The sequence below is a fragment of the Pogoniulus pusillus genome, chromosome 24 (genome assembly GCF_015220805.1).
Source record: "Pogoniulus pusillus isolate bPogPus1 chromosome 24, bPogPus1.pri, whole genome shotgun sequence".
NCBI classification, from domain to species: Eukaryota; Metazoa; Chordata; class Aves; order Piciformes; family Lybiidae; genus Pogoniulus; species Pogoniulus pusillus.
Genome location: NC_087287.1, coordinates 4,162,021 through 4,188,313, shown reverse-complemented (window position 1 = coordinate 4,188,313; position 26,293 = coordinate 4,162,021). Strand labels below are relative to the sequence as shown.

General features: G+C 59.1%; 1 protein-coding gene across 2 annotated transcripts in view; it reads right to left on the bottom strand.

The window, feature by feature from the left end:
• Positions 1–2,343: 2,343 nt before the first annotated feature.
• Positions 2,344–26,293, bottom strand: part of RASSF7 (Ras association domain family member 7) — a 46,714-nt gene continuing 22,764 nt past the window's right edge. For both annotated transcript variants that reach the window (XM_064163117.1, XM_064163116.1), the window contains exons 2-6: positions 7,874–8,023; positions 6,720–7,624; positions 5,491–5,659; positions 4,494–4,604; positions 2,344–3,245 (exon numbers count right to left, since the gene is read on the bottom strand). In XM_064163117.1, coding sequence (XP_064019187.1) covers positions 3,214–3,245; positions 4,494–4,604; positions 5,491–5,659; positions 6,720–7,624; positions 7,874–7,976 — 1,320 coding nt within the window. In that variant the 5' untranslated portion in view covers positions 7,977–8,023 and the 3' untranslated portion in view covers positions 2,344–3,213. The remainder of the gene's footprint in view (positions 3,246–4,493; positions 4,605–5,490; positions 5,660–6,719; positions 7,625–7,873; positions 8,024–26,293) is intronic.

Here is a 26,293-nt window from a genome sequence, read left to right as displayed (position 1 = left end):
CCCTCCCCTCTAGATATCATTTTAAGGGCAAAACCCCAACAGTGAGCTGAAAACAAAGCCAGAGTGGCCTAGAAGAGGGCCAGCATCATTCCCCCCTCTCCCCACCCTTGCCACAGCAGGGGGAAAAAAAAAGCTTCTCCCAGGGCATCAAATTTTAATTAGGAACAATCAGGCTGGCTCCCAAAATGGGAATAAGGAAAGAGGGGAGGGGAAAGGGAGAGGGTGGGGGGGAGGGGAGGGAGAAAAGCAAAAAGCCATCAATAAAATATTCAATGGCAGAAATGTGTTATTGACACAGCCTTTAGAGGAGATAAAAGCAGGGCAGGTATTGAGCCTGAGTTAAATAATGTGGGGGCAGGAATATAGGTCAAGCATGGGTGGGGGTCAGGAGATAATGAATGAGTTTAATTAACTCCTCTCTCCCCACCCCCACCCCCCCACCACCTCCCCAGCCTGGAGGGGGCTGCTCTTCTGCAGGCTCTCAGCCCCAGGGCTCTCAGCCTTTGCTCTTCACAGAGCTGCTCCAGGCCCCTCAGCAGCTTTGCAGCCTCCCCTGGGCTCTCTCTCCAACAATTCTCTGTCCCTCTTGAACTGGGGAGCCCAGCAAAGGGGTGGAGTGGGGGGAGAGGAGTTAATTAAACTCATTTATTACCTTTTCAAACCTTGTTGCTGCTTTATAAGCACCCCCCCAATCCCCCTCCAGCTGAAGATGCCCTCACTCAGTCTCCTCTCCCCCCAATCCCCCTCCAGCTGAAGATGCCCTCACTGTCCTCTCCCCCAATCCCCCTCCAGCTGAAGATGCCCTCACTGTCCTCTCCCCCAATCCCCATCCAGCTGAAGATGCCCTCACTGTCCTCTCCCCCAGTCCCCCTCCAGCTGAAGATGCCCTCACTGTCCTCTCCCCCCAGTCCCCCTCCAGCTGAAGATGCCCTCACTGTCCTCTCCCCCAATCCCCATCCAGCTGAAGATGCCCTCACAGTCCTCTCCCCCCAGTCCCCATCCAGCTGAAGATGCCCTCACAGTCCTCTCCCCCAATCCCCCTCCAGCTGAAGATGCCCTCACAGTCCTCTCCCCCAATCCCCATCCAGCTGAAGATGCCCTCACTGTCCTCTCCCCCAATCCCCCTCCAGCTGAAGATGCCCTCACTGTCCTCTCCCCCAATCCCCATCCAGCTGAAGATGCCCTCACTGTCCTCTCCCCCAATCCCCATCCAGCTGAAGATGCTCTCACTGTCCTCTCCCCCAATCCCCATCCAGCTGAAGATGCCCTCACTGTCCTCTCCCCCAATCCCCCTCCATCATCTGTTTCTCTCCCACCCTGCTCTCGTTGCGCTCTGCTCTGCAGCCCAGCACCATCCCCTCCGCTCGCCTCTTGTCCTGAGATGCTCCGAGCTGCTGCTGTGCATTATTAAAGTGCTGCCATGTTTCATCCAGGAGATGGCCAACCTCTGGCTGGAGATGCTCACTGGTGGGAAAGCACTTTGTGAATTGAGGAGGAGGAAAAATCCCAACCCATCCAGCAGCAGCAGCAGCAGCAGCAGAGCAGCAGCGTGGGGAAGCTGCTTTTGGCTGTAACATATTTAACAGCTTTCATTTGGCAAAGAGATGGCAGGGAAATGGCCAAGCAGAGCCTGGGCTGCAGCAGCAGAAGTGTGGCCAGCAGGGCCAGGGAGGGGATTCTCCCCCTCTGCTGTGCTCTGCTGAGACCCCACCTGGAGTCCTGCATCCAGCTCTGGAGCCCCTGGGACAAGAGGGCTGTGGAGATGCTGGAGAGTGTCCAGAGCAGGGCCAGGAGGATGCTGAGAGACTGCAGCAGCTCTGCTGTAAGCACAGACTGAAGGAGTTGGGGCTGTGCAGGCTGGAGCAGAGGAGGCTCCCAGGTGACCTTCTTGTGGCCTGCCAGGATCTGAAGGGAGCTACAAGAAATCTGGGGAGGGACTTTTGAGGCTGTCAGGAAGTGCCAGGACTGGGGGAATGGAGCAAAGCTGGAGGTGGGGAAGATTCAAGCCTGGCCATGAGGAGGAGGTTGTTGAGCAGAAGAGTGGTGAGAGGCTGGACTGGGTTGCCCAGGGAGGTGGTTGAGGCCCCAAGGCTGGAGGTGTTTGAGGCCAGGCTGGCTGAGGCTGTGTGCAGCCTGCTCTAGGGTAGGGTGTCCCTGGGCATGGCAGGGGGGTTTGGAACTGGCTGCTCCTTGTGCTCCCTTCCAGCCCTGACTGATTCTATGATCTAAATGCAGGTGGAGGGGCAGGCAAACAGCTTGGGCCTGCCCCTTGGACACTGGCCACCAGCAGCTGGTGGGGACAACTCACCCAGGGCTACAGCAGCACTCTGAGACTCACTCAGCTCAAATCCTTTCCCAGAGATTTATTGGGAAGCAGAGGCGCGGCACAGAGGGTTCCATCCGGATGGGCAATGGCAGTGTTCCGTGGCACCCCCTCTGCTTGGGCACAGTCATCTCCTTCCCCAAACCACTCTGCTTTTGTAGTTAAAAAAACCCAGGCAACCCACTAAGACCAGCGAGAAGAACAACCAAGAGCAACTACTGGCCACAGAGTGAAGCAGCAGCCAAGTGTTCACCGTCTGGTGTCACCTCCGGGCAAGGGCTGCTGCTGCTGCTTCTTCCTCTTCAAAACAAGCTGAAAACTTCAGGGGATAGAAGAAAACCACCAAGCTCCTGCTCCCTGCTCCCTGGTCCATGGCAGAGTGGAGAAGTGGAGGTTCTACTCCAAGTTTCTTAAGGGGGATTAAAAAAACCAAGAGGTGGGCAGAAAGTTGTCCCAAGCTGCTCCTGTGCTGGCAGTGCTGGAGGGTCTGAGAGTCCCCACATCCTCCAGCAAGGTGCTCTAAGACCTCTCAGCTTACTCCATCCTGGCTTCAGAGGGAGGGCATCTTCCAAGTGGTCTTCTGAGGAGGTTTCCACCAGGTGAGAGCCACCAAAGAGCTGCTGTGAGTAGCGAAAGCGCTTAGAAAAATAGAAGGAGGAGGTTGCAGCAGGAGAGGGTCGAAGGTTGCTCATTTTGGGGGCTGGTTTGATTTCTCCAGTAAAAAAAAGACTCTGTCCACATCCATCCATGGATATAAAGCAGTAAAAAATAATTATATATATATATATATATCTTATCTCTCTCTATATATATCTCTATCTTGTATGTGGTTTGTTTGTACAGTTAAGACTTGCAAGGCGACCGCCGCTCCTCCGCTGCGCTGAGCCCTTCTACCTCCAGATGCTCTGCCTGCTTGGTACAACTGCAAGAGAAGACAAAACAACCCCGTGGGGGTCTAGAGATTGATGGATTCATAGGATGGGTTGGGTTGGAAAGGATCTCAAAGGTTAGCCAGTGCCAATCATTCCTGCCATAGGCAGGGACACCTCCCATGAGCTCAGGGTGGCTCATCCAGCCTGGGCTTCAACATCTCCAGGGAGGTTGTGGAGCACAGAATCACAGAATGTGATCTATGATCATATTCTGTGCTCCACAGCCTCCCTGGGCAAGCTGTGCCAGTCTCTTCTCACCCTCACTCTGTGCTCCACAGCCTCCCTGGGCAAGCTGTGCCAGCGTCTCCTCACCCTCACTCTCTGTGCTCCACAGCCTCCCTGGGCAAGCTGTGCCAGCGTCTCCTCACCCTCACTCTCTGTGCTCCACAGCCTCCCTGGGCAAGCTGTGCCAGTGTCTCCTCACCCTCACTCTCTGTGCTCCACAGCCTCCCTGGGCAAGCTGTGCCAGTGTCTCCTCACCCTCACTCTCTGTGCTCCACAACCTCCCTGGGCAAGCTGTGCCATCGTCTCCTCACTCTCACTCTCTGTGCTCCACAGCCTCCCTGGGCAAGCTGTGCCATCGTCTCCTCACCCTCACTCTCTGTGCTCCTCAGCCTCCCTGGGCAAGCTGTGCCAGTGTCTCCTCACCCTCACTCTCTGTGCTCCACAGCCTCCCTGGGCAAGCTGTGCCAGTGTCTCCTCACCCTCACTCTCTGTGCTCCACAGCCTCCCTGGGCAAGCTGTGCCAGTGTCTCCTCACCCTCACTCTCTGTGCTCCACAGCCTCCCTGGGCAAGCTGTGCCAGTGTCTCCTCACCCTCACTCTCTGTGCTCCACAGCCTCCCTGGGCAAGCTGTGCCAGTGTCTCCTCACCCTCACTCTCTGTGCAGCAGAAGTGTGGCCAGCAGAGCCAGGGAGGTGATTCTCCCCCTCTACTCTTCCTGATCTAGGGTAGGGTGTCCCTGCCCACAGCAGAGGGGTTGGAACTGGCTGCTCCTTGTGGTCCCTTCCAGCCCTGTCTGAGTCTGTGATTCTATCCCCTGCAGCTCCCAGCTGGGCAGAGCAAGACCAGCAGCTGGCAGCAGCTGGCAGTGGCAGGGGGGCTGCCGTGGTGCCAGCTCTGCTCTCACTAATGGCCTCTATAAATAGCTCCAGCTGCCCGCTCGCTCCCCGCAGCCTGCTGCGGGCAGTGGAAGCCTCTCCTTGCTTCCAGTGCCAGGGTCCCATAGCTGTACATACCCTCAGGGTTCAGGTTGGGCACCAGGGGCTCTGGCAGGGTCCTGGGATGGCCGAGGAGCTGCTTGGTGCTGGCCCGGGGTGGTGAGTCGGTGCCGGAGCTGGGAGGAAAACCTACGGGACAGAGAGGAAGGCCTGGCTCAGGCAGGGCTCTGCGGGCACGGCCGCAGCAGCAGGGCAGCCTCAGCACCCTCCCCAGCTGCTCTGGAGGGAAATGGGTCCCTGTCTTCCCCTGGCCCACTCATGACAGACCCCACCCCACCACCTCTCAGCCCTGGGAGGGTGTGATGGCACCACGCTTGCCAAACACAGAGCCCACCCCTGCCAGCCCGCAGCCCCCCGGGGCTGATGCTGGTCATTGGCCACCTGCTTTTTGCTGGCACTGGGCTGTGCTATGAGGGAAAGCTCCCTGCAGCCAGTCTGAGCCCTGAAGCAGCAACACAGACTCTGACCCCTGAGCACCACTACAAGCAACCCCCAGGCTTCCCTTGGGAAGAGGAGCAGGAGGAAGAAGCCTGGGGGGTGGCACACTCCAGAGGCCAAGGTGGGATGGGGGGGACAGCCTCTGCTCACTGCTGCCTGGGATAGGACAAGGAGCAGTGGATGGAAGCTGTAGCACAGGAGGCTCCAGCTCAACACAAGGGGGAACTTCTTTCCTGTAAGGGTCCCAGAGCCCTGGCACAGGCTGCCCAGAGAGGTTTCTCTGGAGCCTTTCCAGGCCTGTCTGGATGTGTTCCTGTGTGCCCTGAGCTAGGTTGTATGGTCCTGCTCTGGCAGAGGGAGTGGACTCGATGATCAATTTGGGTCCCTTCCAACCCCTGACATCCTGTGAGCCTGTGGTGAGGGCCTGGGTGCCAGCACCCAACCTCCACCCCTGCTGCCTAACCTCTGCACGCCAGGCAACAACTGGCTGGTTTTGGGGGTGACCCCCATGGAGGGGGTACTGAGGCCCGTGGAGGGGAGGCAGGGGGCGGGCAGGGGTCCCACGGAGCATGCTGACCTCCATTTCTCCTGCAGGCTGGCAGCTCGCGTGGGCCAGGCTCTGGCTGGGCATCCTCCTCAGACCTAGCCTGCAGGACGGTCACCGTGGCCCCGGTCTGCTGAATGAACTGCTGCAAATTACACTGCCTCAGCTCCTTATTTAACTCCTCCAGCTCCTGGCTCTGGGCCTGCAAAATACACACCGGGGAGGGTGGGGAGGGGGACATGACGACGACAGGCTGAGCCTCATGGCGTCCCCCCAGCAACTAGCTGGCACTCACCCCTAGCGCTGCTCCCTTAGCCTGGGCTCACCCTGCTAGAGATGGGGATGGGGACCTCGGAGGGACCGCGGCTCGGCTGCTCCTCTCCGAAGGGTGGCGGTGGGGGGACGAGGGAGCGCCGCCGGACGGGGAGGGTCGAGGGACCGGCGGTGGGGAGGACGAGGGAGCGCCGGCGGAGGGGAGAAGGGAGCGCCGGAAGGGGGGGACGAGGGAGCACCGGCGATGGGGAGGAGACGAAGAGTCGGTGGAAGGCGGGGACGAGGGAGCGCCGGCCGCGGGGCCAGCCCTGTTTGCTGCGTCTCCCCAGCAGAGGGAGCGAGCAGGCGGCGGATAGCGGCCGGGAGGCGCTGGCCGTGAGCTGCGGCAGCGGAGGAGCTGGAAGCATGGCAGCTCCCATTGCCTGCCCGGCCAAAAGCTGTGCCCTTTCGCTCCGCTCAGGGGGGCCTGCTGGGTGTGGGGTGGGCACCACGCAGCACCGGGACTTCACCATGCTGGAGAGGCCAGGAGAGGTGAGCCGGGGTGTGCGTGGGGGCCAGGCTCACAGCTGCCATCAGTCCCCACCACACCAGGTTCCCCGTCCGGCTTGCGCAGGCACCGAGTGGCCCTACACTATCCACCCCCACGGCTCCTTTTATCTCGGGTGACGCTGAGCCCTGCACCAACGCCACTGACCCCACGCGTGGACCACTGGCTCCGAGGGGATGCTGTGCTCCACCTGCACCAGCCAGCAGAAAACCCCTGCCCGGCCGCAGGCTGCGTGGAGAGCGATGGGATTGTGACCCTCTGCTGGCTGGGGACGAGTGCTGCTGTGCCTCCAACGGCACTTACTGCCGCAGTGCTCACGCTGACCGTGGGACACGACCAACCCCACTCAACCCATCAGCTCCAGACTGCTAGGAAGCTGGTCCCGTCCCATCCCAAACGTCCGACCCACCCCACGGGGGCTGCTCAGCCCGGTCCTACCTACCTGCAGGTTCCTTTCTGCTTCCTCCAGGGCCTTCTCCACGCTGGCCAAGTTGCTCTCCAGCTGGGTGCCCTGCTTAACCTTGGCCTCCAGGTCCCTTTTCATCTTGGCAGCTATATCCTCCAGCTCCGTGGGGCTGGGCGCAGGGGTCTCCTTCCCCCTCTTGGCCCTCTCGGCCATCTCCCACTGGATCTCCTCCTGCAGGGCTTGGGTGCGGGCGCTCAGCTCGCGGATCCTCTGGGTGTACTCCTCCAGGCTGGCCCGCAGGCTGCGGACCCGCTCCTGCCGCTCCCGCTCGCACTCCTGCTCCAGCTGCAGCTCGCTCTGCCAGAACTCCTCCTCGCCCAGCTCCGACTCGTTCCTCCTCACCAGGTGCTCCAGGTAGAGGATCTCGTCCTCCTGGCTGGCCACTCGGTCGCGCTCCCACAGCCGCAGGTCCATCTCCAGGGTGTCCCCGTGGGCCTCCAAGGAGTGCAGCTGCTCCTGCTGCCTCAGCACCCTCCTGAACAGCTCTTCCTTGGAGGGCTGCAGGACGCCACCGCCCTCCAAGTCCAACCCTTCCCGGGTTTGGTGCCTCCAGCGGTTCACGGCCAGCAGCTCGGCAGAGCCCGTAGGGCCCAAGTTGAAGGTCATGGATTTTCTGGGCTCCCGGGAACGGGGCATATCCACGCCGGCAAGCCTGGGCTTGATGGGCAGGCTGGCCCGGATGAACGTCCTCTCAGGGGCCTGGGGGGTACCCTCCGAGGAGGGTCGCTCCACCACGCTGGGGCCGGTGCGCCGCAGGACGAAGTGGACGTCGTTGGCATACTGCCCGCACTTGGCCAGCGACTCCAGGGGGCACTCCAGCGGCAGCAGCTGCCGCTCCTTCTCCCGCAGCTTCTGCACCAGCACGTAGCGGCCGGTCTGACCTGCAGGGTGCAGAGCAGCACCTCAGCCCACACCACGCTAAGGGCTGGAAGGGACCTCCATAGATTGGGGGCAAGCCGCGGCCGGCAGCTGCCTGCTGAGGCTGCCTGCCCTCACGGTCAGCGACTGGCAACATCCTCCCCACACCCCCATCCCAGAGCAGGACCCCTCCCTGCCCACCCCCAGGGTCTCCTCTTGCCAGGAGGCGCCTGCAGATGCCTTCGCCCGCAGCAGAAGGGGATGGGACTCACCCATGGCGCGTGCCAAGGCGATGACCACTTCTTGGCAGGTGGTTTGCTCCGAGACGCCGCAGACGACCCTCTGGATGCCATCCACCCAGACCTTCAGCTCCATCCCTGCGTCTGGCGGGGCTCAGGCGCGCTGGGGCATCGCAGGGCAGGCTGCATGCGGGGAGAGAGGAAACCATGCTCCCATCCCGAGAATCACAGAATCAACCAGGCTGGAAGAGAGCTCCAAGCTCAGCCAGCCCAACCTAGCACCCAGCCCTGCCCAACCAACCAGACCATGGCACTAAGTGCCCCAGCCAGGCTTGGCTGCAACACCTCCAGCCACGGCCACTCCACCACCTCCCTGGGCAGCCCATTCCAATGCCAATCACTCTCTCTGACAACAACTTCCTAACAACATCCAGCCTAGACCTGCCCTGGCACAGCTTCAGGCTGTGTCCCCTTCTTCTGCTGCTGGCTGCCTGGCAGCAGAGCCCAACCCCACCTGGCTACAGCCTCCCTGCAGGCAGCTGCAGGCAGCAATGAGCTCTGCCCTGAGCCTCCTCTGCTGCAGGCTGCACACCCCCAGCTCCCTCAGCCTCTCCTCACAGGGCTCTGCTCCAGGCCCCTCCCCAGCTTTGTTGCCCTCCTGTGGACACCTTCCAGCACCTCAACATCTTTGACCAGTGTCCAGAGGAGCTGCAGACAATGCCTGTCTTAACCTCAAACAAAGCCTCTACCTGCACAAAACCCTGACCATAGGTGGGGTTTGGGAGGGGGTTGAGGTATGAAAGCACAGGGGGAAGCCTGAGCTGCTGGGGAAGGCTCTGCCCAGCCCCTGGGCTCCAGGCAGATTCCCACTTGTGGTTATTTCTGCCTGATCCTCACAGCCCAGAGACAGCAGCTCCTGTCTCTTCCAGCAGCTCAGCAACTGTGAGTCTTAAAAATAAAGTAGAGGATTGTAACCAACGCAGCAGAGGCTGTGAGGAACCCAAAGCTTTGGGCTTCTGGGGCTTGCAGACAGCCTGCAGACCAAGATGCACCTTCTCTACCCCTGTAATCCTGCTTTGTCAACCATCAGCTTTGGCTGAAAGCCCCAGCTGGAGGAATCATAGAATGGTTTGAGTTGGAAAGGGTCCTGAAGACCTTGAGGTTACAACCCCCTGCCATGGGCAGGGACACCTTCCACTAGATCAGGCTGCTCAAGGCTTCATCCAGCCTGGCCTTCATAGAACCACAGAGTAGCTCAGGTTGGAAGGGAGGGCACAGATCATCTGCTCCAAGCCCTGAGGGACACCTCTCAGCCAGACCTGGTTGCTCAAGCACTCATCCAGCCTGGCCCTAAACACCTCCAGGCAGGAGGCAGCCACAGCCTCCCTGGGCAGCCTGTGCCAGGCTCTCACCACCCTCACACTCAACAACTTCTGCCTCAGCTCCAAACCATTGCCCCTTGGCCTGGCTCCAGACAGCCTCAGCAGAAGTCTCTCTGCAGCCTTCCTGCAGGATCCCTTCAGGCTCTGGCAGCAGCTCTCAGGTGCCCCTGGAGCCTTCTCCTCTGCAGGCTGCACACCCCCAGCTGCCTCAGCCTGTGCTCACAGCAGAGCTGCTCCAGCCCTTGCAGCATCTCTGTGGCCTGCTCTGGCCTCACTCCAGCAGCTCTGTGCCCTCCTTCTGCTGGGGACAGCAGAGCTGGAGGTGAGGTCTGAGCAGAGCAGAGCCAAGGGGCAGGATGCCCTCTCCTGCCCTGCTGCCCACACTGCTCTGTCTGCAGCCCAGCACACAGCTGCCTGCTGGGCTGCAGGAGGGCACTGCTGGCTCCTGGGGAGCTGCTCAGCACCCAACACCCCCAAGGCTTTTCCTTCAGGACTGTTCCCAACCCACTCTGCACCCAGCCTGGATCTGTGCCTGCGATTGACCCGACCCAGCTGCAGGACCTTGCTCTGGGACTTGTTGAACCTCATGCAGTTGGCACTGGCTGCTTCTCAAGCTTGTGAACATCCTTCTGATGCCAACCCTGCCCTCAGGTGAGTTCCTTGCACCACGCAGCTTGGTGCCATCAGCAGATCACTGAGGGTGCACCTCAGAGCCACCGTCCCTGTCCCTGACAAAGAAGTTAAACAGGTCTTATACACCATGTGTAGGAAACGTTCAGGTCTTCCATCCACAGAGCCCCAAACCATTTTCCCCAGCCTACCCCAGCCCCAGCTGGCCCAAGCTGGCAGAGCCTGACCTCAGCTCAAAGCTCATTTCTTGCTCCTTTTGCTTTGTCTGCTTCAGTAATCCAAGGGAGGGCTCCAAGAGTCCCAACCTCCAGCAAGGAAGGGTTTGGAGCCATGGTGTGAGAGACGTGAAACCAGGAACTGTAGGGCTTGCTGAAACCTTTCCTCACGAGTTGCTGGGGCCCCCTCTGGTGCTCACCTCTGTGCCCACCTCCAAAACGTGGGCAAAAAAAAAGGTGGGCAGAGCTCGGCTGCGGCAAATACCTCAGCTCTGAGCTCATGTTTGCCTTGGCTGGACAGCCAGGGGAGCAGAAATGCAGGGGTGAAAGGTAACCTTGGGCTCAGCCAACCTGCCCTGGGAGCCCAAACCCAGCCGAATCTGCAGGGCTTGTCCCGGTTTCACTCCACAGCTGCCTTTTGGCCCCGCTCCCCCTCACTGTGCATTCAAGGCACGGAGCAAAGTCCGGGCACCGCCGCGGCACCACCCCAAAGCCACCATCCTCCCTGGCCCTGCCACCCCAGCGCCACCCTTAGGGGTGGAAACACATCACAGGCTCACAGGATATTAGGGGTTGGAAGGAGATCATCGAGTCCAACCCCCCCTGCCAGAGCAGGACCACACCATCCAGCTCAGGGCACACAGGAACACATCCAGGCAGGGCTGGGAAGGCTCCAGAGAAGGAGACTCCACAACCTCTCTGGGCAGCCTGTGCCAGGGCTCTGGGACCCTCACAGTACAGAAGTTCCCCCTTGTGTTGAGGTGGAGCCTCCTGTGCTGCAGCTTCCATCCACTGCTCCTTCTGCTACCCCAGTGAGCAGAGCCTGTCCCCCTCCTCCTGGCAGCCCTCAGATGCTTAGAAACATCAAATCCCCTCTAATTCTTCTCTTCTCCATCTTGGGTGCATCACATCTCAGGGTGCATCACCCTGAGCCCAGCTGGGGGATCTGGCTAGCACTGAACTGTACTTCCCCATGGCTGGAGGTGTTTAAGGCCAGGCTGGCTGAGGCTGTGTGCAGCCTGCTCTAGGGTAGGGTGTCCCTGGGCATGGCAGGGGGGTTGGAACTGGCTGCTCCTTGTGCTCCCTTCCAACCCTGACCCATCCTATGATTCTCCAGCCCCCTCCCCAGGGAGGTCAGGAGCTTGGGCAAGAAGGAAAAAGCAACCCAGGGGTGGAGCCACAACCTCTCAGCCTCACCTGGCCCCGCAGCTGCGGCGGGCACCGAACGCGGGCAGGAGCAGGAGCAGGATGGCCACCAGCACACACCAGTCCCCAGCACCTGTTTGGATTCAAACCTAGCACCAACCTGTTTAGTGCCAACCCCCAGTCCTGGCTGGGTTGGTCAGCCTGGCAATCATTTACCAGCAGCCAGCACGCTGTGTGCCCTGCCAAAAAAGCTGGGAGTGGTGGCAGACACCTTCCCTCTGGATATGGGGGAGCCCTCCCTCCCCCCCACCCCCAAAAAAAAAGGCAGCTGGTGAGTCCCTTCCCTCCCTGCTGTGCTCCCCAGCAGCCCCAGCCCCGCGGGGGTTTGTTATTCTTTCTCCAGATGCTGCAAGCACAGCAGGCTCCTCTCAACCGACTGCCTGCTGCAACTCCAGGGGGGTTGGGGTCACCCTCCCCAGCTCCCTGCCCAACACAGGCTGCCCTCTTGCAGTGGGGTGGTGAATAGGGTAGGGGCTGCTCCCTGCTCTGCCTGCCCTCCTTGTCCCTTCCCAGGACAGACTCAGCTCCCCCAGCCCACACAAAACCAGCCTGGTTGCCTCCAGTCCTGCCTGCCCTCCTTGTCCCTTCCAAGGACAGACTCAGCTCCTCCAGCTCTGCCTGCCCTCCTTGTCCCTTCCCAGGACAGGCTCAGCTCCTTCAGCCCTGTCTGCCCTCCTTGTCCCTTCCCAGGGCAGGCTCAGCTCCTCCAGCCCTCCTTGTCCCTTCCAAGGACAGACTCAGCTCCTCCAGTCCTGCCTGCCCTGCTTGTCCCTTCCCAGGGCAGGCTCAGCTCCTCCAGCCCTGTCTGCCCTCCTTGTCCCTTCCAAGGACAGACTCAGCTCCTCCAGTCCTGCCTGCCCTGCTTGTCCCTTCCCAGGGCAGGCTCAGCTCCTCCAGCTCTGCCTGCACTCCTTGTCCCTTCCACCACCTCCATGGGCAACCTGTGCCAGTGTCTCACCACTCTCATGCTGAAGAACTTCTTCCTCACATCCAATCTGAATCAGCCCTGCTCTAGCTTGGATCCATTCTCCTCTGTCCTCTCCCCACCTGACACACTAAAAATTCCTTCCTCAGCTTTCCTGTAGCCCCTTCAGATACTGAGAGGCCACAATAAGGCCTCCTCAGAGCCTTCTCTTCCCCTGACTGAACAACCCCAACTCTGTCCCCACAGCAGAGCAGCTCCAGCCCTCTGCTCACCCTCGTGGCCCTTCTCTGGACACCTTCCAGCACCTCCATCTCTTTCCTGTCATAGAGGCTCCAGAACTGGGCACAGTGCCCCAGGTGGAGTCTCAGCAGAGTGAAGTAGAGGGGCAGAATCCCCTCCCTCACCCTGCTGGCCACCAGGTAGCAAAAAGAGCTGGTTTTTTCTTGGGTTGGGGGGGGGTGGTAGAAAAGTTCCTTAGCAGCAGTCAGGTATCCAGTTGCCTCTGCTTGTTGCCTCACCCTAGGTGATGACTTTGACTGTGACCCCAGATCCTGCTGGCTGTCCCCAAGCCAGCCTGGGGGTGGCAGAGTCATAGAATCACAGAATCAGTCAGGGCTGGAAGGGAGCACAAGGAGCAGCCAGTTCCAACCCCCCTGCCATGGGCAGGGACACCCTACCCTAGATCAGGCAAACCAAAGCCTCATCCAAGCCTGGCCTTAAACACCTCCAGGTGGCTGCAAGAGCAGGAGATGTGATGGCTGCTTCCCAAAGCCTCTCTCCTTTTATACTTACTCCCTTCCCCCTCCCCAGCTCCAGGATGGCTCCCTAAATGGCTTTGATTGGAAGCCAAATTAACCAAGTGACTAATTTTCTGCTGCCTTCCCCAAGCGACGGCTCCTAAAATCGAGGGGAGGGATGATTCACGGCCACCACTCCACCACATTTCCTGATGGGGAGCTGCAGTTTCACACAACAACAATCAACAGGAACTCAAAAAAGTTACAAATTAACCATCTGGGGATTTTTGCCTCCCCCTCCCTCCCCTTGCAGCCTCTCCCTGACACTGCGCAGCAGCAGCAGTAGCAGCAGGCAACAGCAGCAGCAGCAGGCAACAGCAGCAGCAGCAGCAGGCAACAGCAGCAGCAGCAGCAGGCAACAGCAGCAGCAGCAGGCAACAGCAGCAGCAGCAGCAGGCAACAGCAGCAGCAGCAGCAGGCAACAGCAGCAGCAGCAGCAGGCAACAGCAGCAGCAGCAGCAGGCAACAGCAGCAGCAGCAGGCAGCAGCAGCAGCAGCAGGCAGCAGCAGCAGCAGCAGGCAGCAGCAGCAGCAGCAGGCAGCAGCAGCAGCAGGCAACAGCAGCAGCAGCAGGCAACAGCAGCAGCAGCAGGCAACAGCAGCAGCAGCAGGCAACAGCAGCAGCAGCAGCAGGCAACAGCAGCAGCAGCAGCAGGCAACAGCAGCAGCAGCAGCAGGCAACAGCAGCAGGCAACAGCAGCAGGCAACAGCAGCAGCAGGCAACAGCAGCAGGCAACAGCAGCAGGCAACAGCAGCAGGCAACAGCAGGCAGCAGCAGCAAGCAACAGCAGCAAGCAACAGCATTTCTGCCTGCACTGCTTTGTGCAGCTCCTGCAAACTCCATCCTGCTGCCTGCCAGGACTTGGAGGGCTTCAGTTACAGAATGGGTTAGGTTGGAAGGGATCTCAAAGCTCAGCCAGTTCTAACCCCCTGCCATAGGCAAGGACACTTCCCACTAGAACAGGTAGCTCAAGGCCTCATCCAACCTGGCCTTGAACACCTCCAGGGAGGTTGTGGAGCACAGAATCACCCAATGTGATCTTTGATCACATTGGGTGATTCTGTGCTCCACAACCTCCCTGGGCAACCTGTGCCAGTGTCTCACCATCCTCTTCCTAACATCCTCCTTCAATCTCCCCTCTGCCACTTCAAACCCATTCCTCCTCCTCCTCTCATCACCAGACCTTCTCAATAGTCCTTCCCCAGCCTTCCTGCAGCCCCCTTCACATCCTGCAAGGCCACTCCAAGGTCTCCTCCAAGCCTTCTCCTCTCCAGGCTGCACAGCCCCAACTCTCTCAGCCTGTGCTCACAGCAGAGCTGCTGCAGCCCTCTCAGCATCTTGGTGGCCTCCTCTGCACTGGCTCCAACACTTCCACGTCCTGCTTGTGTTGGGGGCTCCAGAGCTGCACCCAGGACTGCAGGTAGGGTGTGAGGAGAGCAGAGCCAAGGGGCAGAATCCCCTCCCTTGCCCTGTGCCCACACTGCTCTTGCTGCAGCCCAGCACAGGGTTGTGTCTGGGCTGCACTCACACTGCAGGCTCCTGTGGAGCTTTGCATCAGCCCAGACCCCCAGGGCCTGTTCCTTAGGGCTGCTCTCAGCCATTCCCCACCCAGCCTGGAGCTGTGCTTGGGATTGCACCCACCCAAGTACAGGACCTTACACTTGGCCTTGCTGAATGTCCTGAGGTTGGCCTGGGCACAGCTCTGCAGCCTGCCCAGCTCCCTCTGGATGGATCCCAGCCCTCTAGCAAGTCACCTGTGCCATCTGCAGACTTGCTGGACCTGAAATAAGCCACAAGGAGCCAAGAAATCTGCTTGCTGAGTCTGAGCCTCCTTACAGGATTGAGGACCAGCACTGACTCCCACTATGTCCCTCCCAGCACCTCTCAGAGAAGCTGAGCCAGCAGCTTCCAGCCAAGGACTGCAAACACTTTGCCTTTAGAATCACAGAATGGTGAGGACTGGGTGGGACCTCTGGAGGTCATCCAGTCCAACCCCCCCTGCCAGAGCAGGCGCACCCAGGGCAGGGCACCCAAGAACACATCCAGGTGGGGCTTGAAAGTCTCAACAGGAGACTCCACAACCTCTCTGGGCAGCCTGCTCCAGGGTTCTGGCACCCTGAGACCTCTGGGGATCATCCAGCCCAACCTCTGTACCAAAGCAGAGCACTCACAGCACAGTGCCCAGCAGCACAGTGCCCAGGGGGGGTTGGAAGCTCTCCACACAAGCAGACTCCACAACCTCTCTGGGCAGCCTGCTCCAGGCCTCCAGCAGCCTCACACCAAACTACTTTCTCCTGCTGCTCACAGGGAACCTCCTGGGTGCCACTTTGTGCCCAGTGCCCCTTGTGCCTTTCTCCCACACACAGGAATACAAAACCCACTCACAGTGCACCCAGCTGTAAACCCAAGCCCTGCTGCACCCCAAACACCTCCCAGCTTCATCCCAAATGCCTCTAGCAGAGCTCACAACAAGCACCCACTGGGACCAGCATGAAGGCTTGGATCTGAGCTTCCCACCAGTGCTGAGGTTTCACCTGGGTTTTGGGGGTTCACTGCGTCCAGCCCTGGCAGAGGGAAGTACAGGGCTGAGTGGGCAGGAGAGCTGCAGCATGGAGAGAGTTAAAAGTGCCTGGAAGCCAGAAGAGCAGCCAGGGTCTGGGCTGGAGGTAAGGTTCCAGACTCAAAACTTGTAGCTAGAGCTATGGCAGCAGGCTGGGAGAGTTGGGGCTGTTGAGCCTGGAGAAGAGAAGGCTCCAGGCAGACCTCAGAGGTCATTGAAGTGGAACCTCCTGGGTTCCAGTTTATATCCCTGCCCCTTGCCTTGTCACTGGGCCATCCAGGAGCCTTCAGCTGCCCAAGGATCCTCTCCACCTGTGGAAGAAGTTCTATTCTCTTCCCTTTTGGTGCCTGGAGCTGGGCTTGGTGCTGCAGCAGAGAGAAAGCAGCAGATAGCTGCTGGATGCGTCAGCACAGCAGCTGACCCCGGGCGGTGAGTCACAGGCAGCAGTGTGCCAGCAGGCAGCAGAGAGAGGCTGGCATGGGCTGCTGGGCAAATGCCCTGGTGCCACACTGCCAAAGGGGCACAGAGTCACACAATGGGCTGGGTTGGAAGGGACCTGAAAGCTCAGCCAGTTCCAAGCCCCCCCCTAGCCATGGGCAGGGCCAGGCTGCAGAGGTGGGCACAAGCCAAGCTCAGGAGGTTCAGCAAGACCAAGTGCAAGGTCCTGCAGCTGGGTGGAGGCAATGCCAAGCACAACTCCAGGCTGGGCAGTGAGTGGCTGGAGAGCAGCCCTGAGGAGAGGGACTTGGGGGTGCTGCTGGAGGAGAAGCTCAGCAGGAGCCAGCAGTGTGCACTTGCAGCCCAGAGAGCAACCAGAGCCTGGGCTGCAGCAGCAGAAGTGTGGCCAGCAGGGCCAGGGAGGGGATTCTGCCCCTCTGCTGTGCTCTGCTGAGACCCCACCTGGAGTCCTGCATCCAGCTCTGGAGCCCCTGGGACAAGAGGGCTGTGGAGATGCTGGAGAGTGTCCAGAGCAGGGCCAGGAGGATGCTGAGAGGCTGCAGCAGCTCTGCTGTGAGCACAGCCTGAAAGAGTTGGGGCTGTGCAGGCTGGAGCAGAGGAGGCTCCCAGGTGACCTTCTTGTGGCCTGCCAGGATCTGAAGTGGGCTCCAAAAAATCTGGGGAGGGACTTTTGAGGCTGTGAGGGAGTGCCAGGAGTGGGGGGAATGGAGCAAAGCTGGAGGTGAGGAGAGTCAGAGTGGATGTTAGGAAGAAGTTCAGCATGAGAGTGGTGAGAGGCTGGACTGGGTTGCCCAGGGAGGTGGTTGAGGCCCCATGGCTGGAGGTGTTTGAGGCCAGGCTGGCTGAGGCTGTGTGCAGCCTGCTCTAGGGTAGGGTGTCCATGCCCATGGCAGGGGGCTTGGAACTGGCTGCTCCTTGTGCTCCCTTCCAGCCCTGACTGATTCTGTGCTTCTAAGGGCACCTCATGCAAAGCAGCCAAGGCAGACACCTGCCCAAGAGGTCATTGTCCTCTGCTGCAGCGTGGGGAGGCAGGGCACAGGCACAGGGCTCCAGCCTGGGGCAGCAGATGGCTCACTTCATCCCAGCCCAAAGAGATGACAGGGGATTCAACAAGCTGGGGAGGTGACAAACGAGTCCTACCAGAGTGGGCAGAGCTCAGGGGAGCAGCTCTTAACCCTTCCTCCTGCACGGGCAGGGTGTGCAAGGTGCCCCAGGCCTGCCCAAGCCACCAGCTCTTGCACAAGGTGGCTGCAAACAGCCAGGGGCGAGGAAGTGGCAGGCTCAGGGCTCTAATTCACACCCAAATGAGCTATTTAAGGGTAGCCCATAATAGTCCTAGCATCCTTGGTCCACCTCCCATGCCCCATTCAGCTGCCTGTCCTGCCAGCGAGGCTCTGCCAGCAAAGCCTTGGGAAAAATCAGCAAGTTACTGAAATTGGTGGTTTGGAAACCACACAAAGGGCTTAGTGGAGGCAAATCCTCTCCTTCAGCTGCAGGAACCCCAGCTGGGGACAGGGACAACCACTGCAGACATCCCCTGGAGGGGCAGCTGCACCAGAGAGGGACCATGGGGGCCAGCCCAGGAACACTCTAGAGAGTCATGGGATGGGTTAGGGACCCTTCAGGCTCACCCACTCTGAGCCCTGCTGTGCTCAGCAGGGACATCTGCAGCCAGGGCAGGCTGCTCACAGCCCCACACACCCTGACCTGCAGTGGTGCCAGCCATGGGGCAGCTCCCAGCTCTCTGGGCAGCCTGCACCAGGTTCTGCCCAGCCTCAGGGTCAAACATTTCTCCCTTCTCTCCACTCTCAATCTCCCTCTTGCAGCTCAAACCATCCCCTCTTGGTCTGGAACAACAGGCCCTGAGAAAAACTCTGTCCCCAGCTCTCTGCTTGGCCCTTGGAGCACTGCAAGGCCACCAGAAGGTCTCCTGGAGCCTTCCCCTTTGCAGGCTGCCCAAGCCCAACTCTCCAGCCTGGCCTCACAGCAGAGCCCTTCCAGCCCTGCCAGCATTGCTGGGACCTCCTCTGGCCCTGCTCCAGCAGGTCCCTGTCTGTGCTGAGGACTCCAGAGCTGCACAGAGTGCCCAACACTGGCCCTGGCTCTTCTCCCCCTGTGCCAACAGCTCATCTGCACATGGAGCTGGGCACCACAGCAGTCATCTGGGGGCACCTCACACCTGGCAGCAAGCAGCTTCTGCTGGGGACACCTCACACCTGGCAGCAGCAGCTTCTGCTGGGGACACCTCACACCTGGCAGCAGCAGCTTCTGCTGGGGACACCTCACACCTGGCAGCAGCAGCTTCTGCTGGGGACACCTCACACCTGGCAGCAGCAGCTTCTGCTGGGGACACCTCACACCTGGCAGCAAGCAGCTTCTGCTGGGGGCACCTCACACCTGGCATCTGCATTAGTTACTCCCATGTTTGAAAAGGGCTTTTTTAACACCCAAAGGACATGGAAGAGCCAAGAGCAGGAGAACCAAGCCTGGTGACACTTGGATCACCCAAGAGCTGAAATGTCCCTTCAGCCTGAAGCCACAGCTCAGCACCAGGGGTGCCCAGCACCCCAAAGAAGATGTAGTCCATGCTAGGATCTTGCAGGAACTGCCCAGACAGAGCAGCACCAGGCCAGCAACCCCACATTAAGAGCAAAATAGAGGCTTGGGAATTCCCTGTTCCACTCCCTCCCCACAATTACAGACCCACAGTGATGTGCCCAGGGTGTTCCATGCCCAGGGTGTTCCATGCCCAGGGTGTTCCATGCCCAGGGTGTTCCGGCAGCGCTGGCTGAAGCCCAGCAAGATGGGAGGAGCTGGGGACAAATCCTGCCCAGGGCTTTGTGGTGGGATAGGGATGGGCCTCAGGGTGATGGCCTTGGACAAGGACTCAGGGCAGGGAGGCTGACAGCATGGCTGAGGCAGAAGCATCTGACCCCATGCCAGCTCCACCTGGGGGTATTCCTCCTCACCTTTCCTTCTCCCAAGCTTTTGGCTTTGCTACAGCATCAGACCCCCATGGAGGTTTCCAAAGCAGCACTGGGAAGGAGCTGAGGAGATTTGAGGTTGGACAGCAGGAGGAAGCTGTGCAGAGTGAGGGTGGGCAGAGGCTGGCACAGGCTGCCCAAGGCTGTGCTTGAGGCCCCATCCCTGGAGCCATTGGAGCTGAGCCTTGCTGTGTGCCTGTGCAGCCTGCTCTGGCTGGAGGTGTCCCTGCTGCCTGCAAGGGGTTGAGCAGGATGCCCTTGGAGGGTCCCTTCTCACCTGATGCAAGCTGTGGATCTTTCAACTTTCTTCCCCTCTTAAACCAAGATTTGTGGCCACAGTGGAGCCATCAGGGGTGACAGGCAGCAATGGCATCTCCAGGATGTTTTCTGGCCAGCCCAACCTGCTGCTGAGGAACTAACCCAAAGCTCATTAGAAATTAAAAGCAGCAACAACCTCCTCCTCCCCCCTCACCTCCAAGCCACTGCAACACACTCAGGTTACAGCCTTCCAGCCTGGAAGGGGAAGGATCACCTTGCTCACCTTCAAACATCAGCATCATCTTTCTCCCTGGGCAGCAGGAATGGGAGGGGGAGAACACAGGACCTGGCAGGAAATCTGCCATGGAGATCAGGGAATGGATTGAAGCTTGATTAAGACCCCAGATCAGCAAGAAATAGTTGGCAGTGAGGGTGGGGAGACCCTGGCTTGGCTTCAACACCTCCAGCCACGGCCACTCCACCACCTCCCTGGGCAGCCCATTCCAGTGCCAATCACTCTCTCTGCCAACAACTTCCTAACAACATCCAGCCTAGACCTGCCCTGGCACAGCTTCAGGCTGTGTCCCCTTCTTCTGTTGCTGGCTGCCTGGCAGCAGAGCCCAACCCCACCTGGCTACAGCCTCCCTGCAGGCAGCTGCAGGCAGCAATGAGCTCTGCCCTGAGCCTCCTCTGCTGCAGGCTGCACACCCCCAGCTCCCTCAGCCTCTCCTCACAGGGCTCTGCTCCAGGCCCTCCCCAGCCTTGCTGCCCTTCTCCAAACACCTTCCAGCACCTCAACATCTCTCTTGAACTGAGGAGCAATTGAACTTTCCTGGACACCAAGGCCATGAGGGGTTGAGGAAGTGTTGAGTGGTCCAGCCCTGAGCACAGAGGTGAGACTGGGTCTAGGCAGCTGACTTAGATCAGCCTTAAGGATTAGGGATTCACAGAATGGCTGGGGTTGGAAGTGAGTTCAGACATCATCTGCTCCAACTCCCTGGGCAGGGACACCTCTCAACTAGACTTTGGGTGCCCAAGGCCTCTCACCATGTCTGGTCTTGAACACCTCCAGGCAGGAGGCAGCCACAGCCTCCCTGGGCAGCCTGTGCCAGGCTCTCACCACCCTCACACTCAATAACTTCTGCCTCAGCTCCACTCTAACCCTGCTCTGCCTCAGCTCCAAACCATTGCCCCTTGGGCTGGCTCCAGACAGCCTCAGCAGAAGTCTCTCTGCAGCCTTCCTGCAGGATCCCTTTGGACACTGAAAGGCAGCTCTGAGGTCCCTCTGGAATCTTCTCTTTGGATTGGTCTTTGGAAAAGCCTTTCAGGGTTGAGCTCAAACCCTTCAAACTATTCCTTTAATTTCCAACACAACAAACATGATCTGGCTGAGAGCATCCCTGCTGCCTGCAAGGAAGCTTGGACTAAATGACCTTTACAGGTCCCTTCCACCTCAGTGCATTCCATGATGCTCTGAAAATATGCTGCTTGCCCTTCAGCTTGTGGCTGCTGCCAGCCCCAGCACAGCAGCTCCAGGATGCCCAAATAGCATCCAAAAGGTGGATGGTGACTCACAAGTCAGCTCCTGCCAGCCAGGCTCTGAGGAGGGTACTTGCCAAACCCATCCACCTGCAATCACAACTCCTGGCAGCAGGTCTAGCAGCACAGGTTCACCTCCCCCAGCAGCCAGAGCTTGGGCCAGGCTGTGAACATCTCCCTGCTGCTACACACTGAGAGTTCCCAACCTCAGGACACTGCTTCTAGTCAGTAGAGGTTCATGGAATGGGTTGGAAGGGACCTCAATGGTCAGCCAGTTCCAACCCCCTTTGCCAAGGGCAAGGACACCTCCCACTAGATCAGGTCCTCAGGGCTCCATCCAGCCTGGCCTGGAACATCTCCAGGGAGGTTGTGGAGCACAGAAGCACAGAATGGGATCTCTGATCCCATTCTGTGCTTCTGTGCTCCACAACCTCCCTGGGCAGCCTGTGCCAGTGTCTCCCCACCCTCACTGCCAACAATCTCTTCCTCCTCTCCCCTCTCACTCTCCCCTTCTCCCAGCTCAAAGCCATTGTCCCTTCCAACCCAACCCCATTCTATGCACCTTGGCTAAGGATGATGCAAGCGGAGCCAGGTCCTGACCCGCTGCTTTCCCCATCTCACCTCTAAGTGATCCAAGGATTTCATTCCCATGGGATTAGAGGTAAATTCAGGCTCTGCACCTCTCCTTTGAGCGGGATCAAGGCCATCCAAAAAGCCAAATGACCTACAAATGGTGTGTGTGTGTGTTTCCTCCCCCCCTCTCCCCTTTCCACCTGCCTTCCAGCCTGTTTCAGAAGAGCTGGCATCAGCCACCAGCTCTTTCCACTCCAATTCTCCTGCCAGGAGAGAGAAAGTCATCAGTGAATGAGCAAAATGCAAAGGGGGGGGGGGGGGGGGAAGAGGAGGAAAAAACCCTTTCCAGGTTTGATTTCCCCCCCCCAACTTCCAGCAGAGCTCACACTTTCCCCACCCTGCTCTGGGAAGTGGCCTCACGCCAAGGATGCGCTGCAGGGGCTGGGGAGGAGAGGATGTGCCAAGGGACACGCAGGTGCCTGCTGCCACCAGTGGTTATTTATAGCTTTGCTGGCCTCCAGAAGCCTCTTAATGACCATTTGAGAGCTGCACTGGCTCCTTCCTTCCCTCCTCAGGCACAGAGTGGAGCAAACAAGGGGCAGGATAATCCCAGCTGGAGCTTCTGATAGGACGCTTGGGTGGTTCCAGGGCTCATTGCTGTCGCCCTGCCAGGCACATGAGGAATGAGGAGGAGTTGTTATCAAGCCCAGAACCCACCTCAAGGTGATAAAGCACTAAAGTGGAGACAAAGCTCTGGAGAGGGACCTCAGGTCCCTGCCTGGCACTGAAACAGAAGAGGCCATCCCTTGGTGGGGACACACACACACACTCAAGGCACTGCCCTTCAGCAATGGATGGAGATGGTGGCTGCATGACCAGCTGGGGGCAACTGCTTTGAGCTGGGAGAGGGGAGAGTGAGAGTGGAGAGGAGGAGGAAACTGTAGGCAGTGAGGGTGGGGAGAGACTGGCACAGGTGGCCCAGGGAGGTTGTGGAGCACAGAATCACCCAATGTGATCAAAGATCTGAGATCCCTTCCAACCTGAGCCATTCTGTGATCCAGTGAGCACCTGGATCTGAAGATCAAGAGCTCCATCAGGCCCTGCACTGCTGCAGGGTCCCAACCTTCCAGCTCAGGGCTGATCACAGCATGGCAGGGGCTGGAAGGGACCTCCAAAGCTCCTCCACTCCAATCCCCCCCTGCAGAGCAGGAGCACCCAGAGCAGATCACACAGGAGCACAGCCAGGCAGGGCTTGAATCTGTCCAGAGAGGGAGACTCCACAACCCCCCTGGGCAGTCTGTGCCAGGCTTCTGGCACCCTCACAGGGAAAAAAATTCCTCCTCATGTTTCCATGCAGCTTCCTATGCCTCAGCTTCCACCACTGCCCCTTGTGCTGGCATTGGGCATCCCTCAGCAGAGCCTGGCTGCAGCCTCCTGGCACTCACCTGCACATCTTGATAACCATTGCTGAGGTCACCTCTCAGCTCCTGCTCTCCAGCTCCCAGCCCCAGCTCCCTCAGGCTCTCCTCCTAACAGAGCTGTTCCATTCCCTTCAGCAGCTCTGTGGCTCTGTGCTGGACTCTCTCAAGCAGTTGAACTGTACAACCCAGAACTGGACCCAGTACTGCAGATGTGTCCTCAGCAGGGCAGAGCAGAGGGGCAGGAGAACCTCTCTCAATCTACTAACCACAGCCCTTGTAGTCTGCTCCACCCATGTCTTCAGGTAAGCAGTGCTGTGGTTTAGGTTTTTATTGTTCCCCCCCTCCCCTTCATATTTTCCCTTTCTGAAGCAACAAGTTCTTCTAGATGACTGGCCTGAGGCAGCTGGAACCACCCCAAACCCTCAAGAAAGTGCTGACTCTGGTCCACCCAAAGCCAGGTAAATCAGCTGCCTTTAAGAAGCTCCCCTGAAGTTGGCAGCTGGAAACTGGGAGGCCATAAAATCGTTAGCAGTCATTTGCAGTAATGAGATTGGGTTACAGAACCTGCCGTGGAGACACGCTCCTGGCCTCAGGTCAGTGGCCAGGCTCCCAGAGGCAAGCTGAGGAACATCCCTTGGCAAAAGACAGAGTGATTGGCATTGGAATGGGCTGCCCAGGGAGGTGGTGGAGTGGCCATGGCTGGAGGTGTTGCAGCCAAGCCTGGCTGGGGCACTTAGTGCCATGGTCTGGTTGGTTGGGCAGGGCTGGGTGCTGGGTTGGGCTGGCTGAGCTTGGAGCTTTCTTCCAGCCTGCTTGGTTCTGGGATTCTAAGGCATCCACAGCGAGCTGACACTGAGGACATCTCTCATCAGCCTGCTCGGGATCAGCAGTGGTGTGGCCAGCAGCAGGGCAGGGATGGTACCTCTGTGGTCAGCACTGGTGAGGCCACAGCCTGAGTGCTGGGGTCACTTTTGGGCTTCTCACTCTCAGAAGGACATTGAGAGCCTGGAGCAGGTCCAGAGAAGGGCAGCAAAGGTGGGGAAGGGTCTGGAGAAGAGGGCTGGGGAGGAGCAGCTGAGGGAGCTGGGGGTGTGCAGTGTGGAGCAGAGGAGGCTGAGGGCAGAGCTCATTGCTCTCTGCAGCTCCCTGAGAGGAGGCTGCAGTCAGCTGGGGTTGGGCTCTGCTGCCTGGTCTCAGGTGATGGAAGGAGAGGAACTGGCCTGAACTTGTGCCAGGGGAGGGTTAGGTTGGAGAGGAGGAGAAATGTCTTTGGTGGCAGAGTGGTGAGGGCTTGGCACAGGCTGCCCAGGGAGGTGGTGGAGTGCCCATGGGTGGAGGTGTTGCAGCAAGCTGTGGCCATGGTTTGGTGGCCATGGTTTGGTGGCCATGGTGGGGCTGAGTTGATGTTGGACTGGATGAGCTTGGAGAGCTTTTGCAACACAAACAATTCTCCCCTGACACAATTCCAAGCTCTTTCCTCTCTTTCTATCACCTGAAACTGGGGAGAAGAGACCAACCCCACCTTACTGCAGCCTCCTCTCAGGGAGCCCTAGAGAGCAGTGAAGTCTTGTCCAGATCAGCTTGGGGCTTAGGTCAGTTCTGAAGCCACCACTGGAGGTTTGCCCCATAGCAGAAGACACAAATGGGGCAGGACAGAGTCGTGCTGGAGAACACAGATGGGATGAGGCAGGAGGAGTGTGGCAGAGGCACTCAAGCACAGCATGTGCTGAGGGTGAAGGCAACCATGACAGACATCTCCACTGTGCCCAGGTGAACAGCACCCACATCACTGGCCCAGACCAGCTTGCACTCAACACCATTTTTCACCCAGTCCTCAATACACCTGGGGAGAGAAGCTCCCAGGCCCAGCAAACCCCAGTGCCCCTGACCATTACACCTAGCTCCCACTTATGGCCAAGCCCTGTCACAAAAAGCAAGGCAGGGAGCACCCTGGATTGATGGACACCACTTTGGCCAGCTGCCACCTGCTGCCAACAGGTTTGGTGAAGCCTTGGCAAGCTGCCCAGCAACAGGCACTGAGAACTGTGGGCATCCAAAGCTACCAAGTGAGCCTGAGCACAGCCATAACTTGGTTTGTTTCTTCCTCAAGCATAAGGACAAAGAACACCCACAATAATTACAGATAAATCAGAGCCAGCTCTGAAGCTGTTTCATCATCTCAAGGTCAGCCTCTTGGTCACATCCTCCTCCCCCTTTCAAGCTCTGGGCAGAACCAACTCTCCTACATCTCCCTTGTGCTCACTTGCAGAGTTTGAGGCTTTTACAAGCAACCATCACCATCCTCTCACTGGGAAGTGCCAGAATGTGGCACTCCAGCTCCACAGGGCTCCACGCAGCAGCGTGCTGAGCACCCACGGGGGCTGCAAACCCTGCTGCCCAGCTGGGTGACTTTCCACCTAGAGGTGGAAGATGGATGTGCTCTGGAGGGGAAGGGAGGTTTCTTGATTTCCATGCTTGGGGAGTCACAGAATGGTAGAGATAGGAAGAGACCTTTGGAGATCACCCAGTCCAACCCCCCTGCTAAGGCAGGGCACCCACAGCAGCTTGCCCAGGAGCACGATGCCCAGAGGAGGACTGGAAGCTCTCCAGACAATGAGACTCTAAAACCACCACAGGTTCCCCAGAGAGTTTGTGGGGGTCTCCTTCTCTGGAGACTTTCAAGGCCTGTCTGGATGTGTTCCTCTGTGGTCTGTGTTAGATAGGATTGTCCTGCTCTGGCAGGGGGGTTGGACTCGGTGATCTCCACGGGTCCCTTCCAACCCCTGGCATCCTGTGAGTCTGTGAACCTCTCTGGGCAGCCTGCTCCAGGCCTCCAGCATCCTCACACCAAAGAATTTTCTCCTCATATTGCAGTGGAACCACAGTGGTGGTAGTTGGAGGGATCCTAGGTCTCCCTTAACAAAACTATAGGGTTCCATTCTGGATCCATCCCACCCTCGTCCCGTCTCTGAGCACCACTGAAAAGAGCCTGGCATCTTCAGGGAAGCCGGGGGAGGGGGGGAGCGATGCCCTCTCAGGCTCTCGCAGCAGATAACCGGGATGCAGGAGCATTCCTGGCATTCCAGCGGCAGCAGAAGGTAAGAGCATCATGCCCCCGGCTGCGCGCTGAGGCACTCCGGGGTGCCCTCGGCGGGCGCAGGACGTGCGGGCGCAGCAGCGGCTCCCGCTGCCCTCTCCCCGGCAGCGCTGCAATCTGAACCAGCCTCACCCCCACCCCACGCAGCCACCCCAGGAGGCCGTGTCCGTGTCACATCCCTGCCTGCCATCAGCGAGCCGAGCTCCGCGGCTCCTGCTGCCACAGGCTGCCGGCAAGTCTCGGCAGGGCACAGCGCCGAGCTCGCCAGCCTGCCGGGAGCAGCGGCACCCTCGGCGGGCAGCCTGCCGTACCCGCAGGAGCAGCCAAAGCTTCCTCCTTGCCTCCGCAGCTCCTTTCTCACTCGGTTCCACCTGCCTCGTCCACCTTTCTCCCCTAATCAGTCATG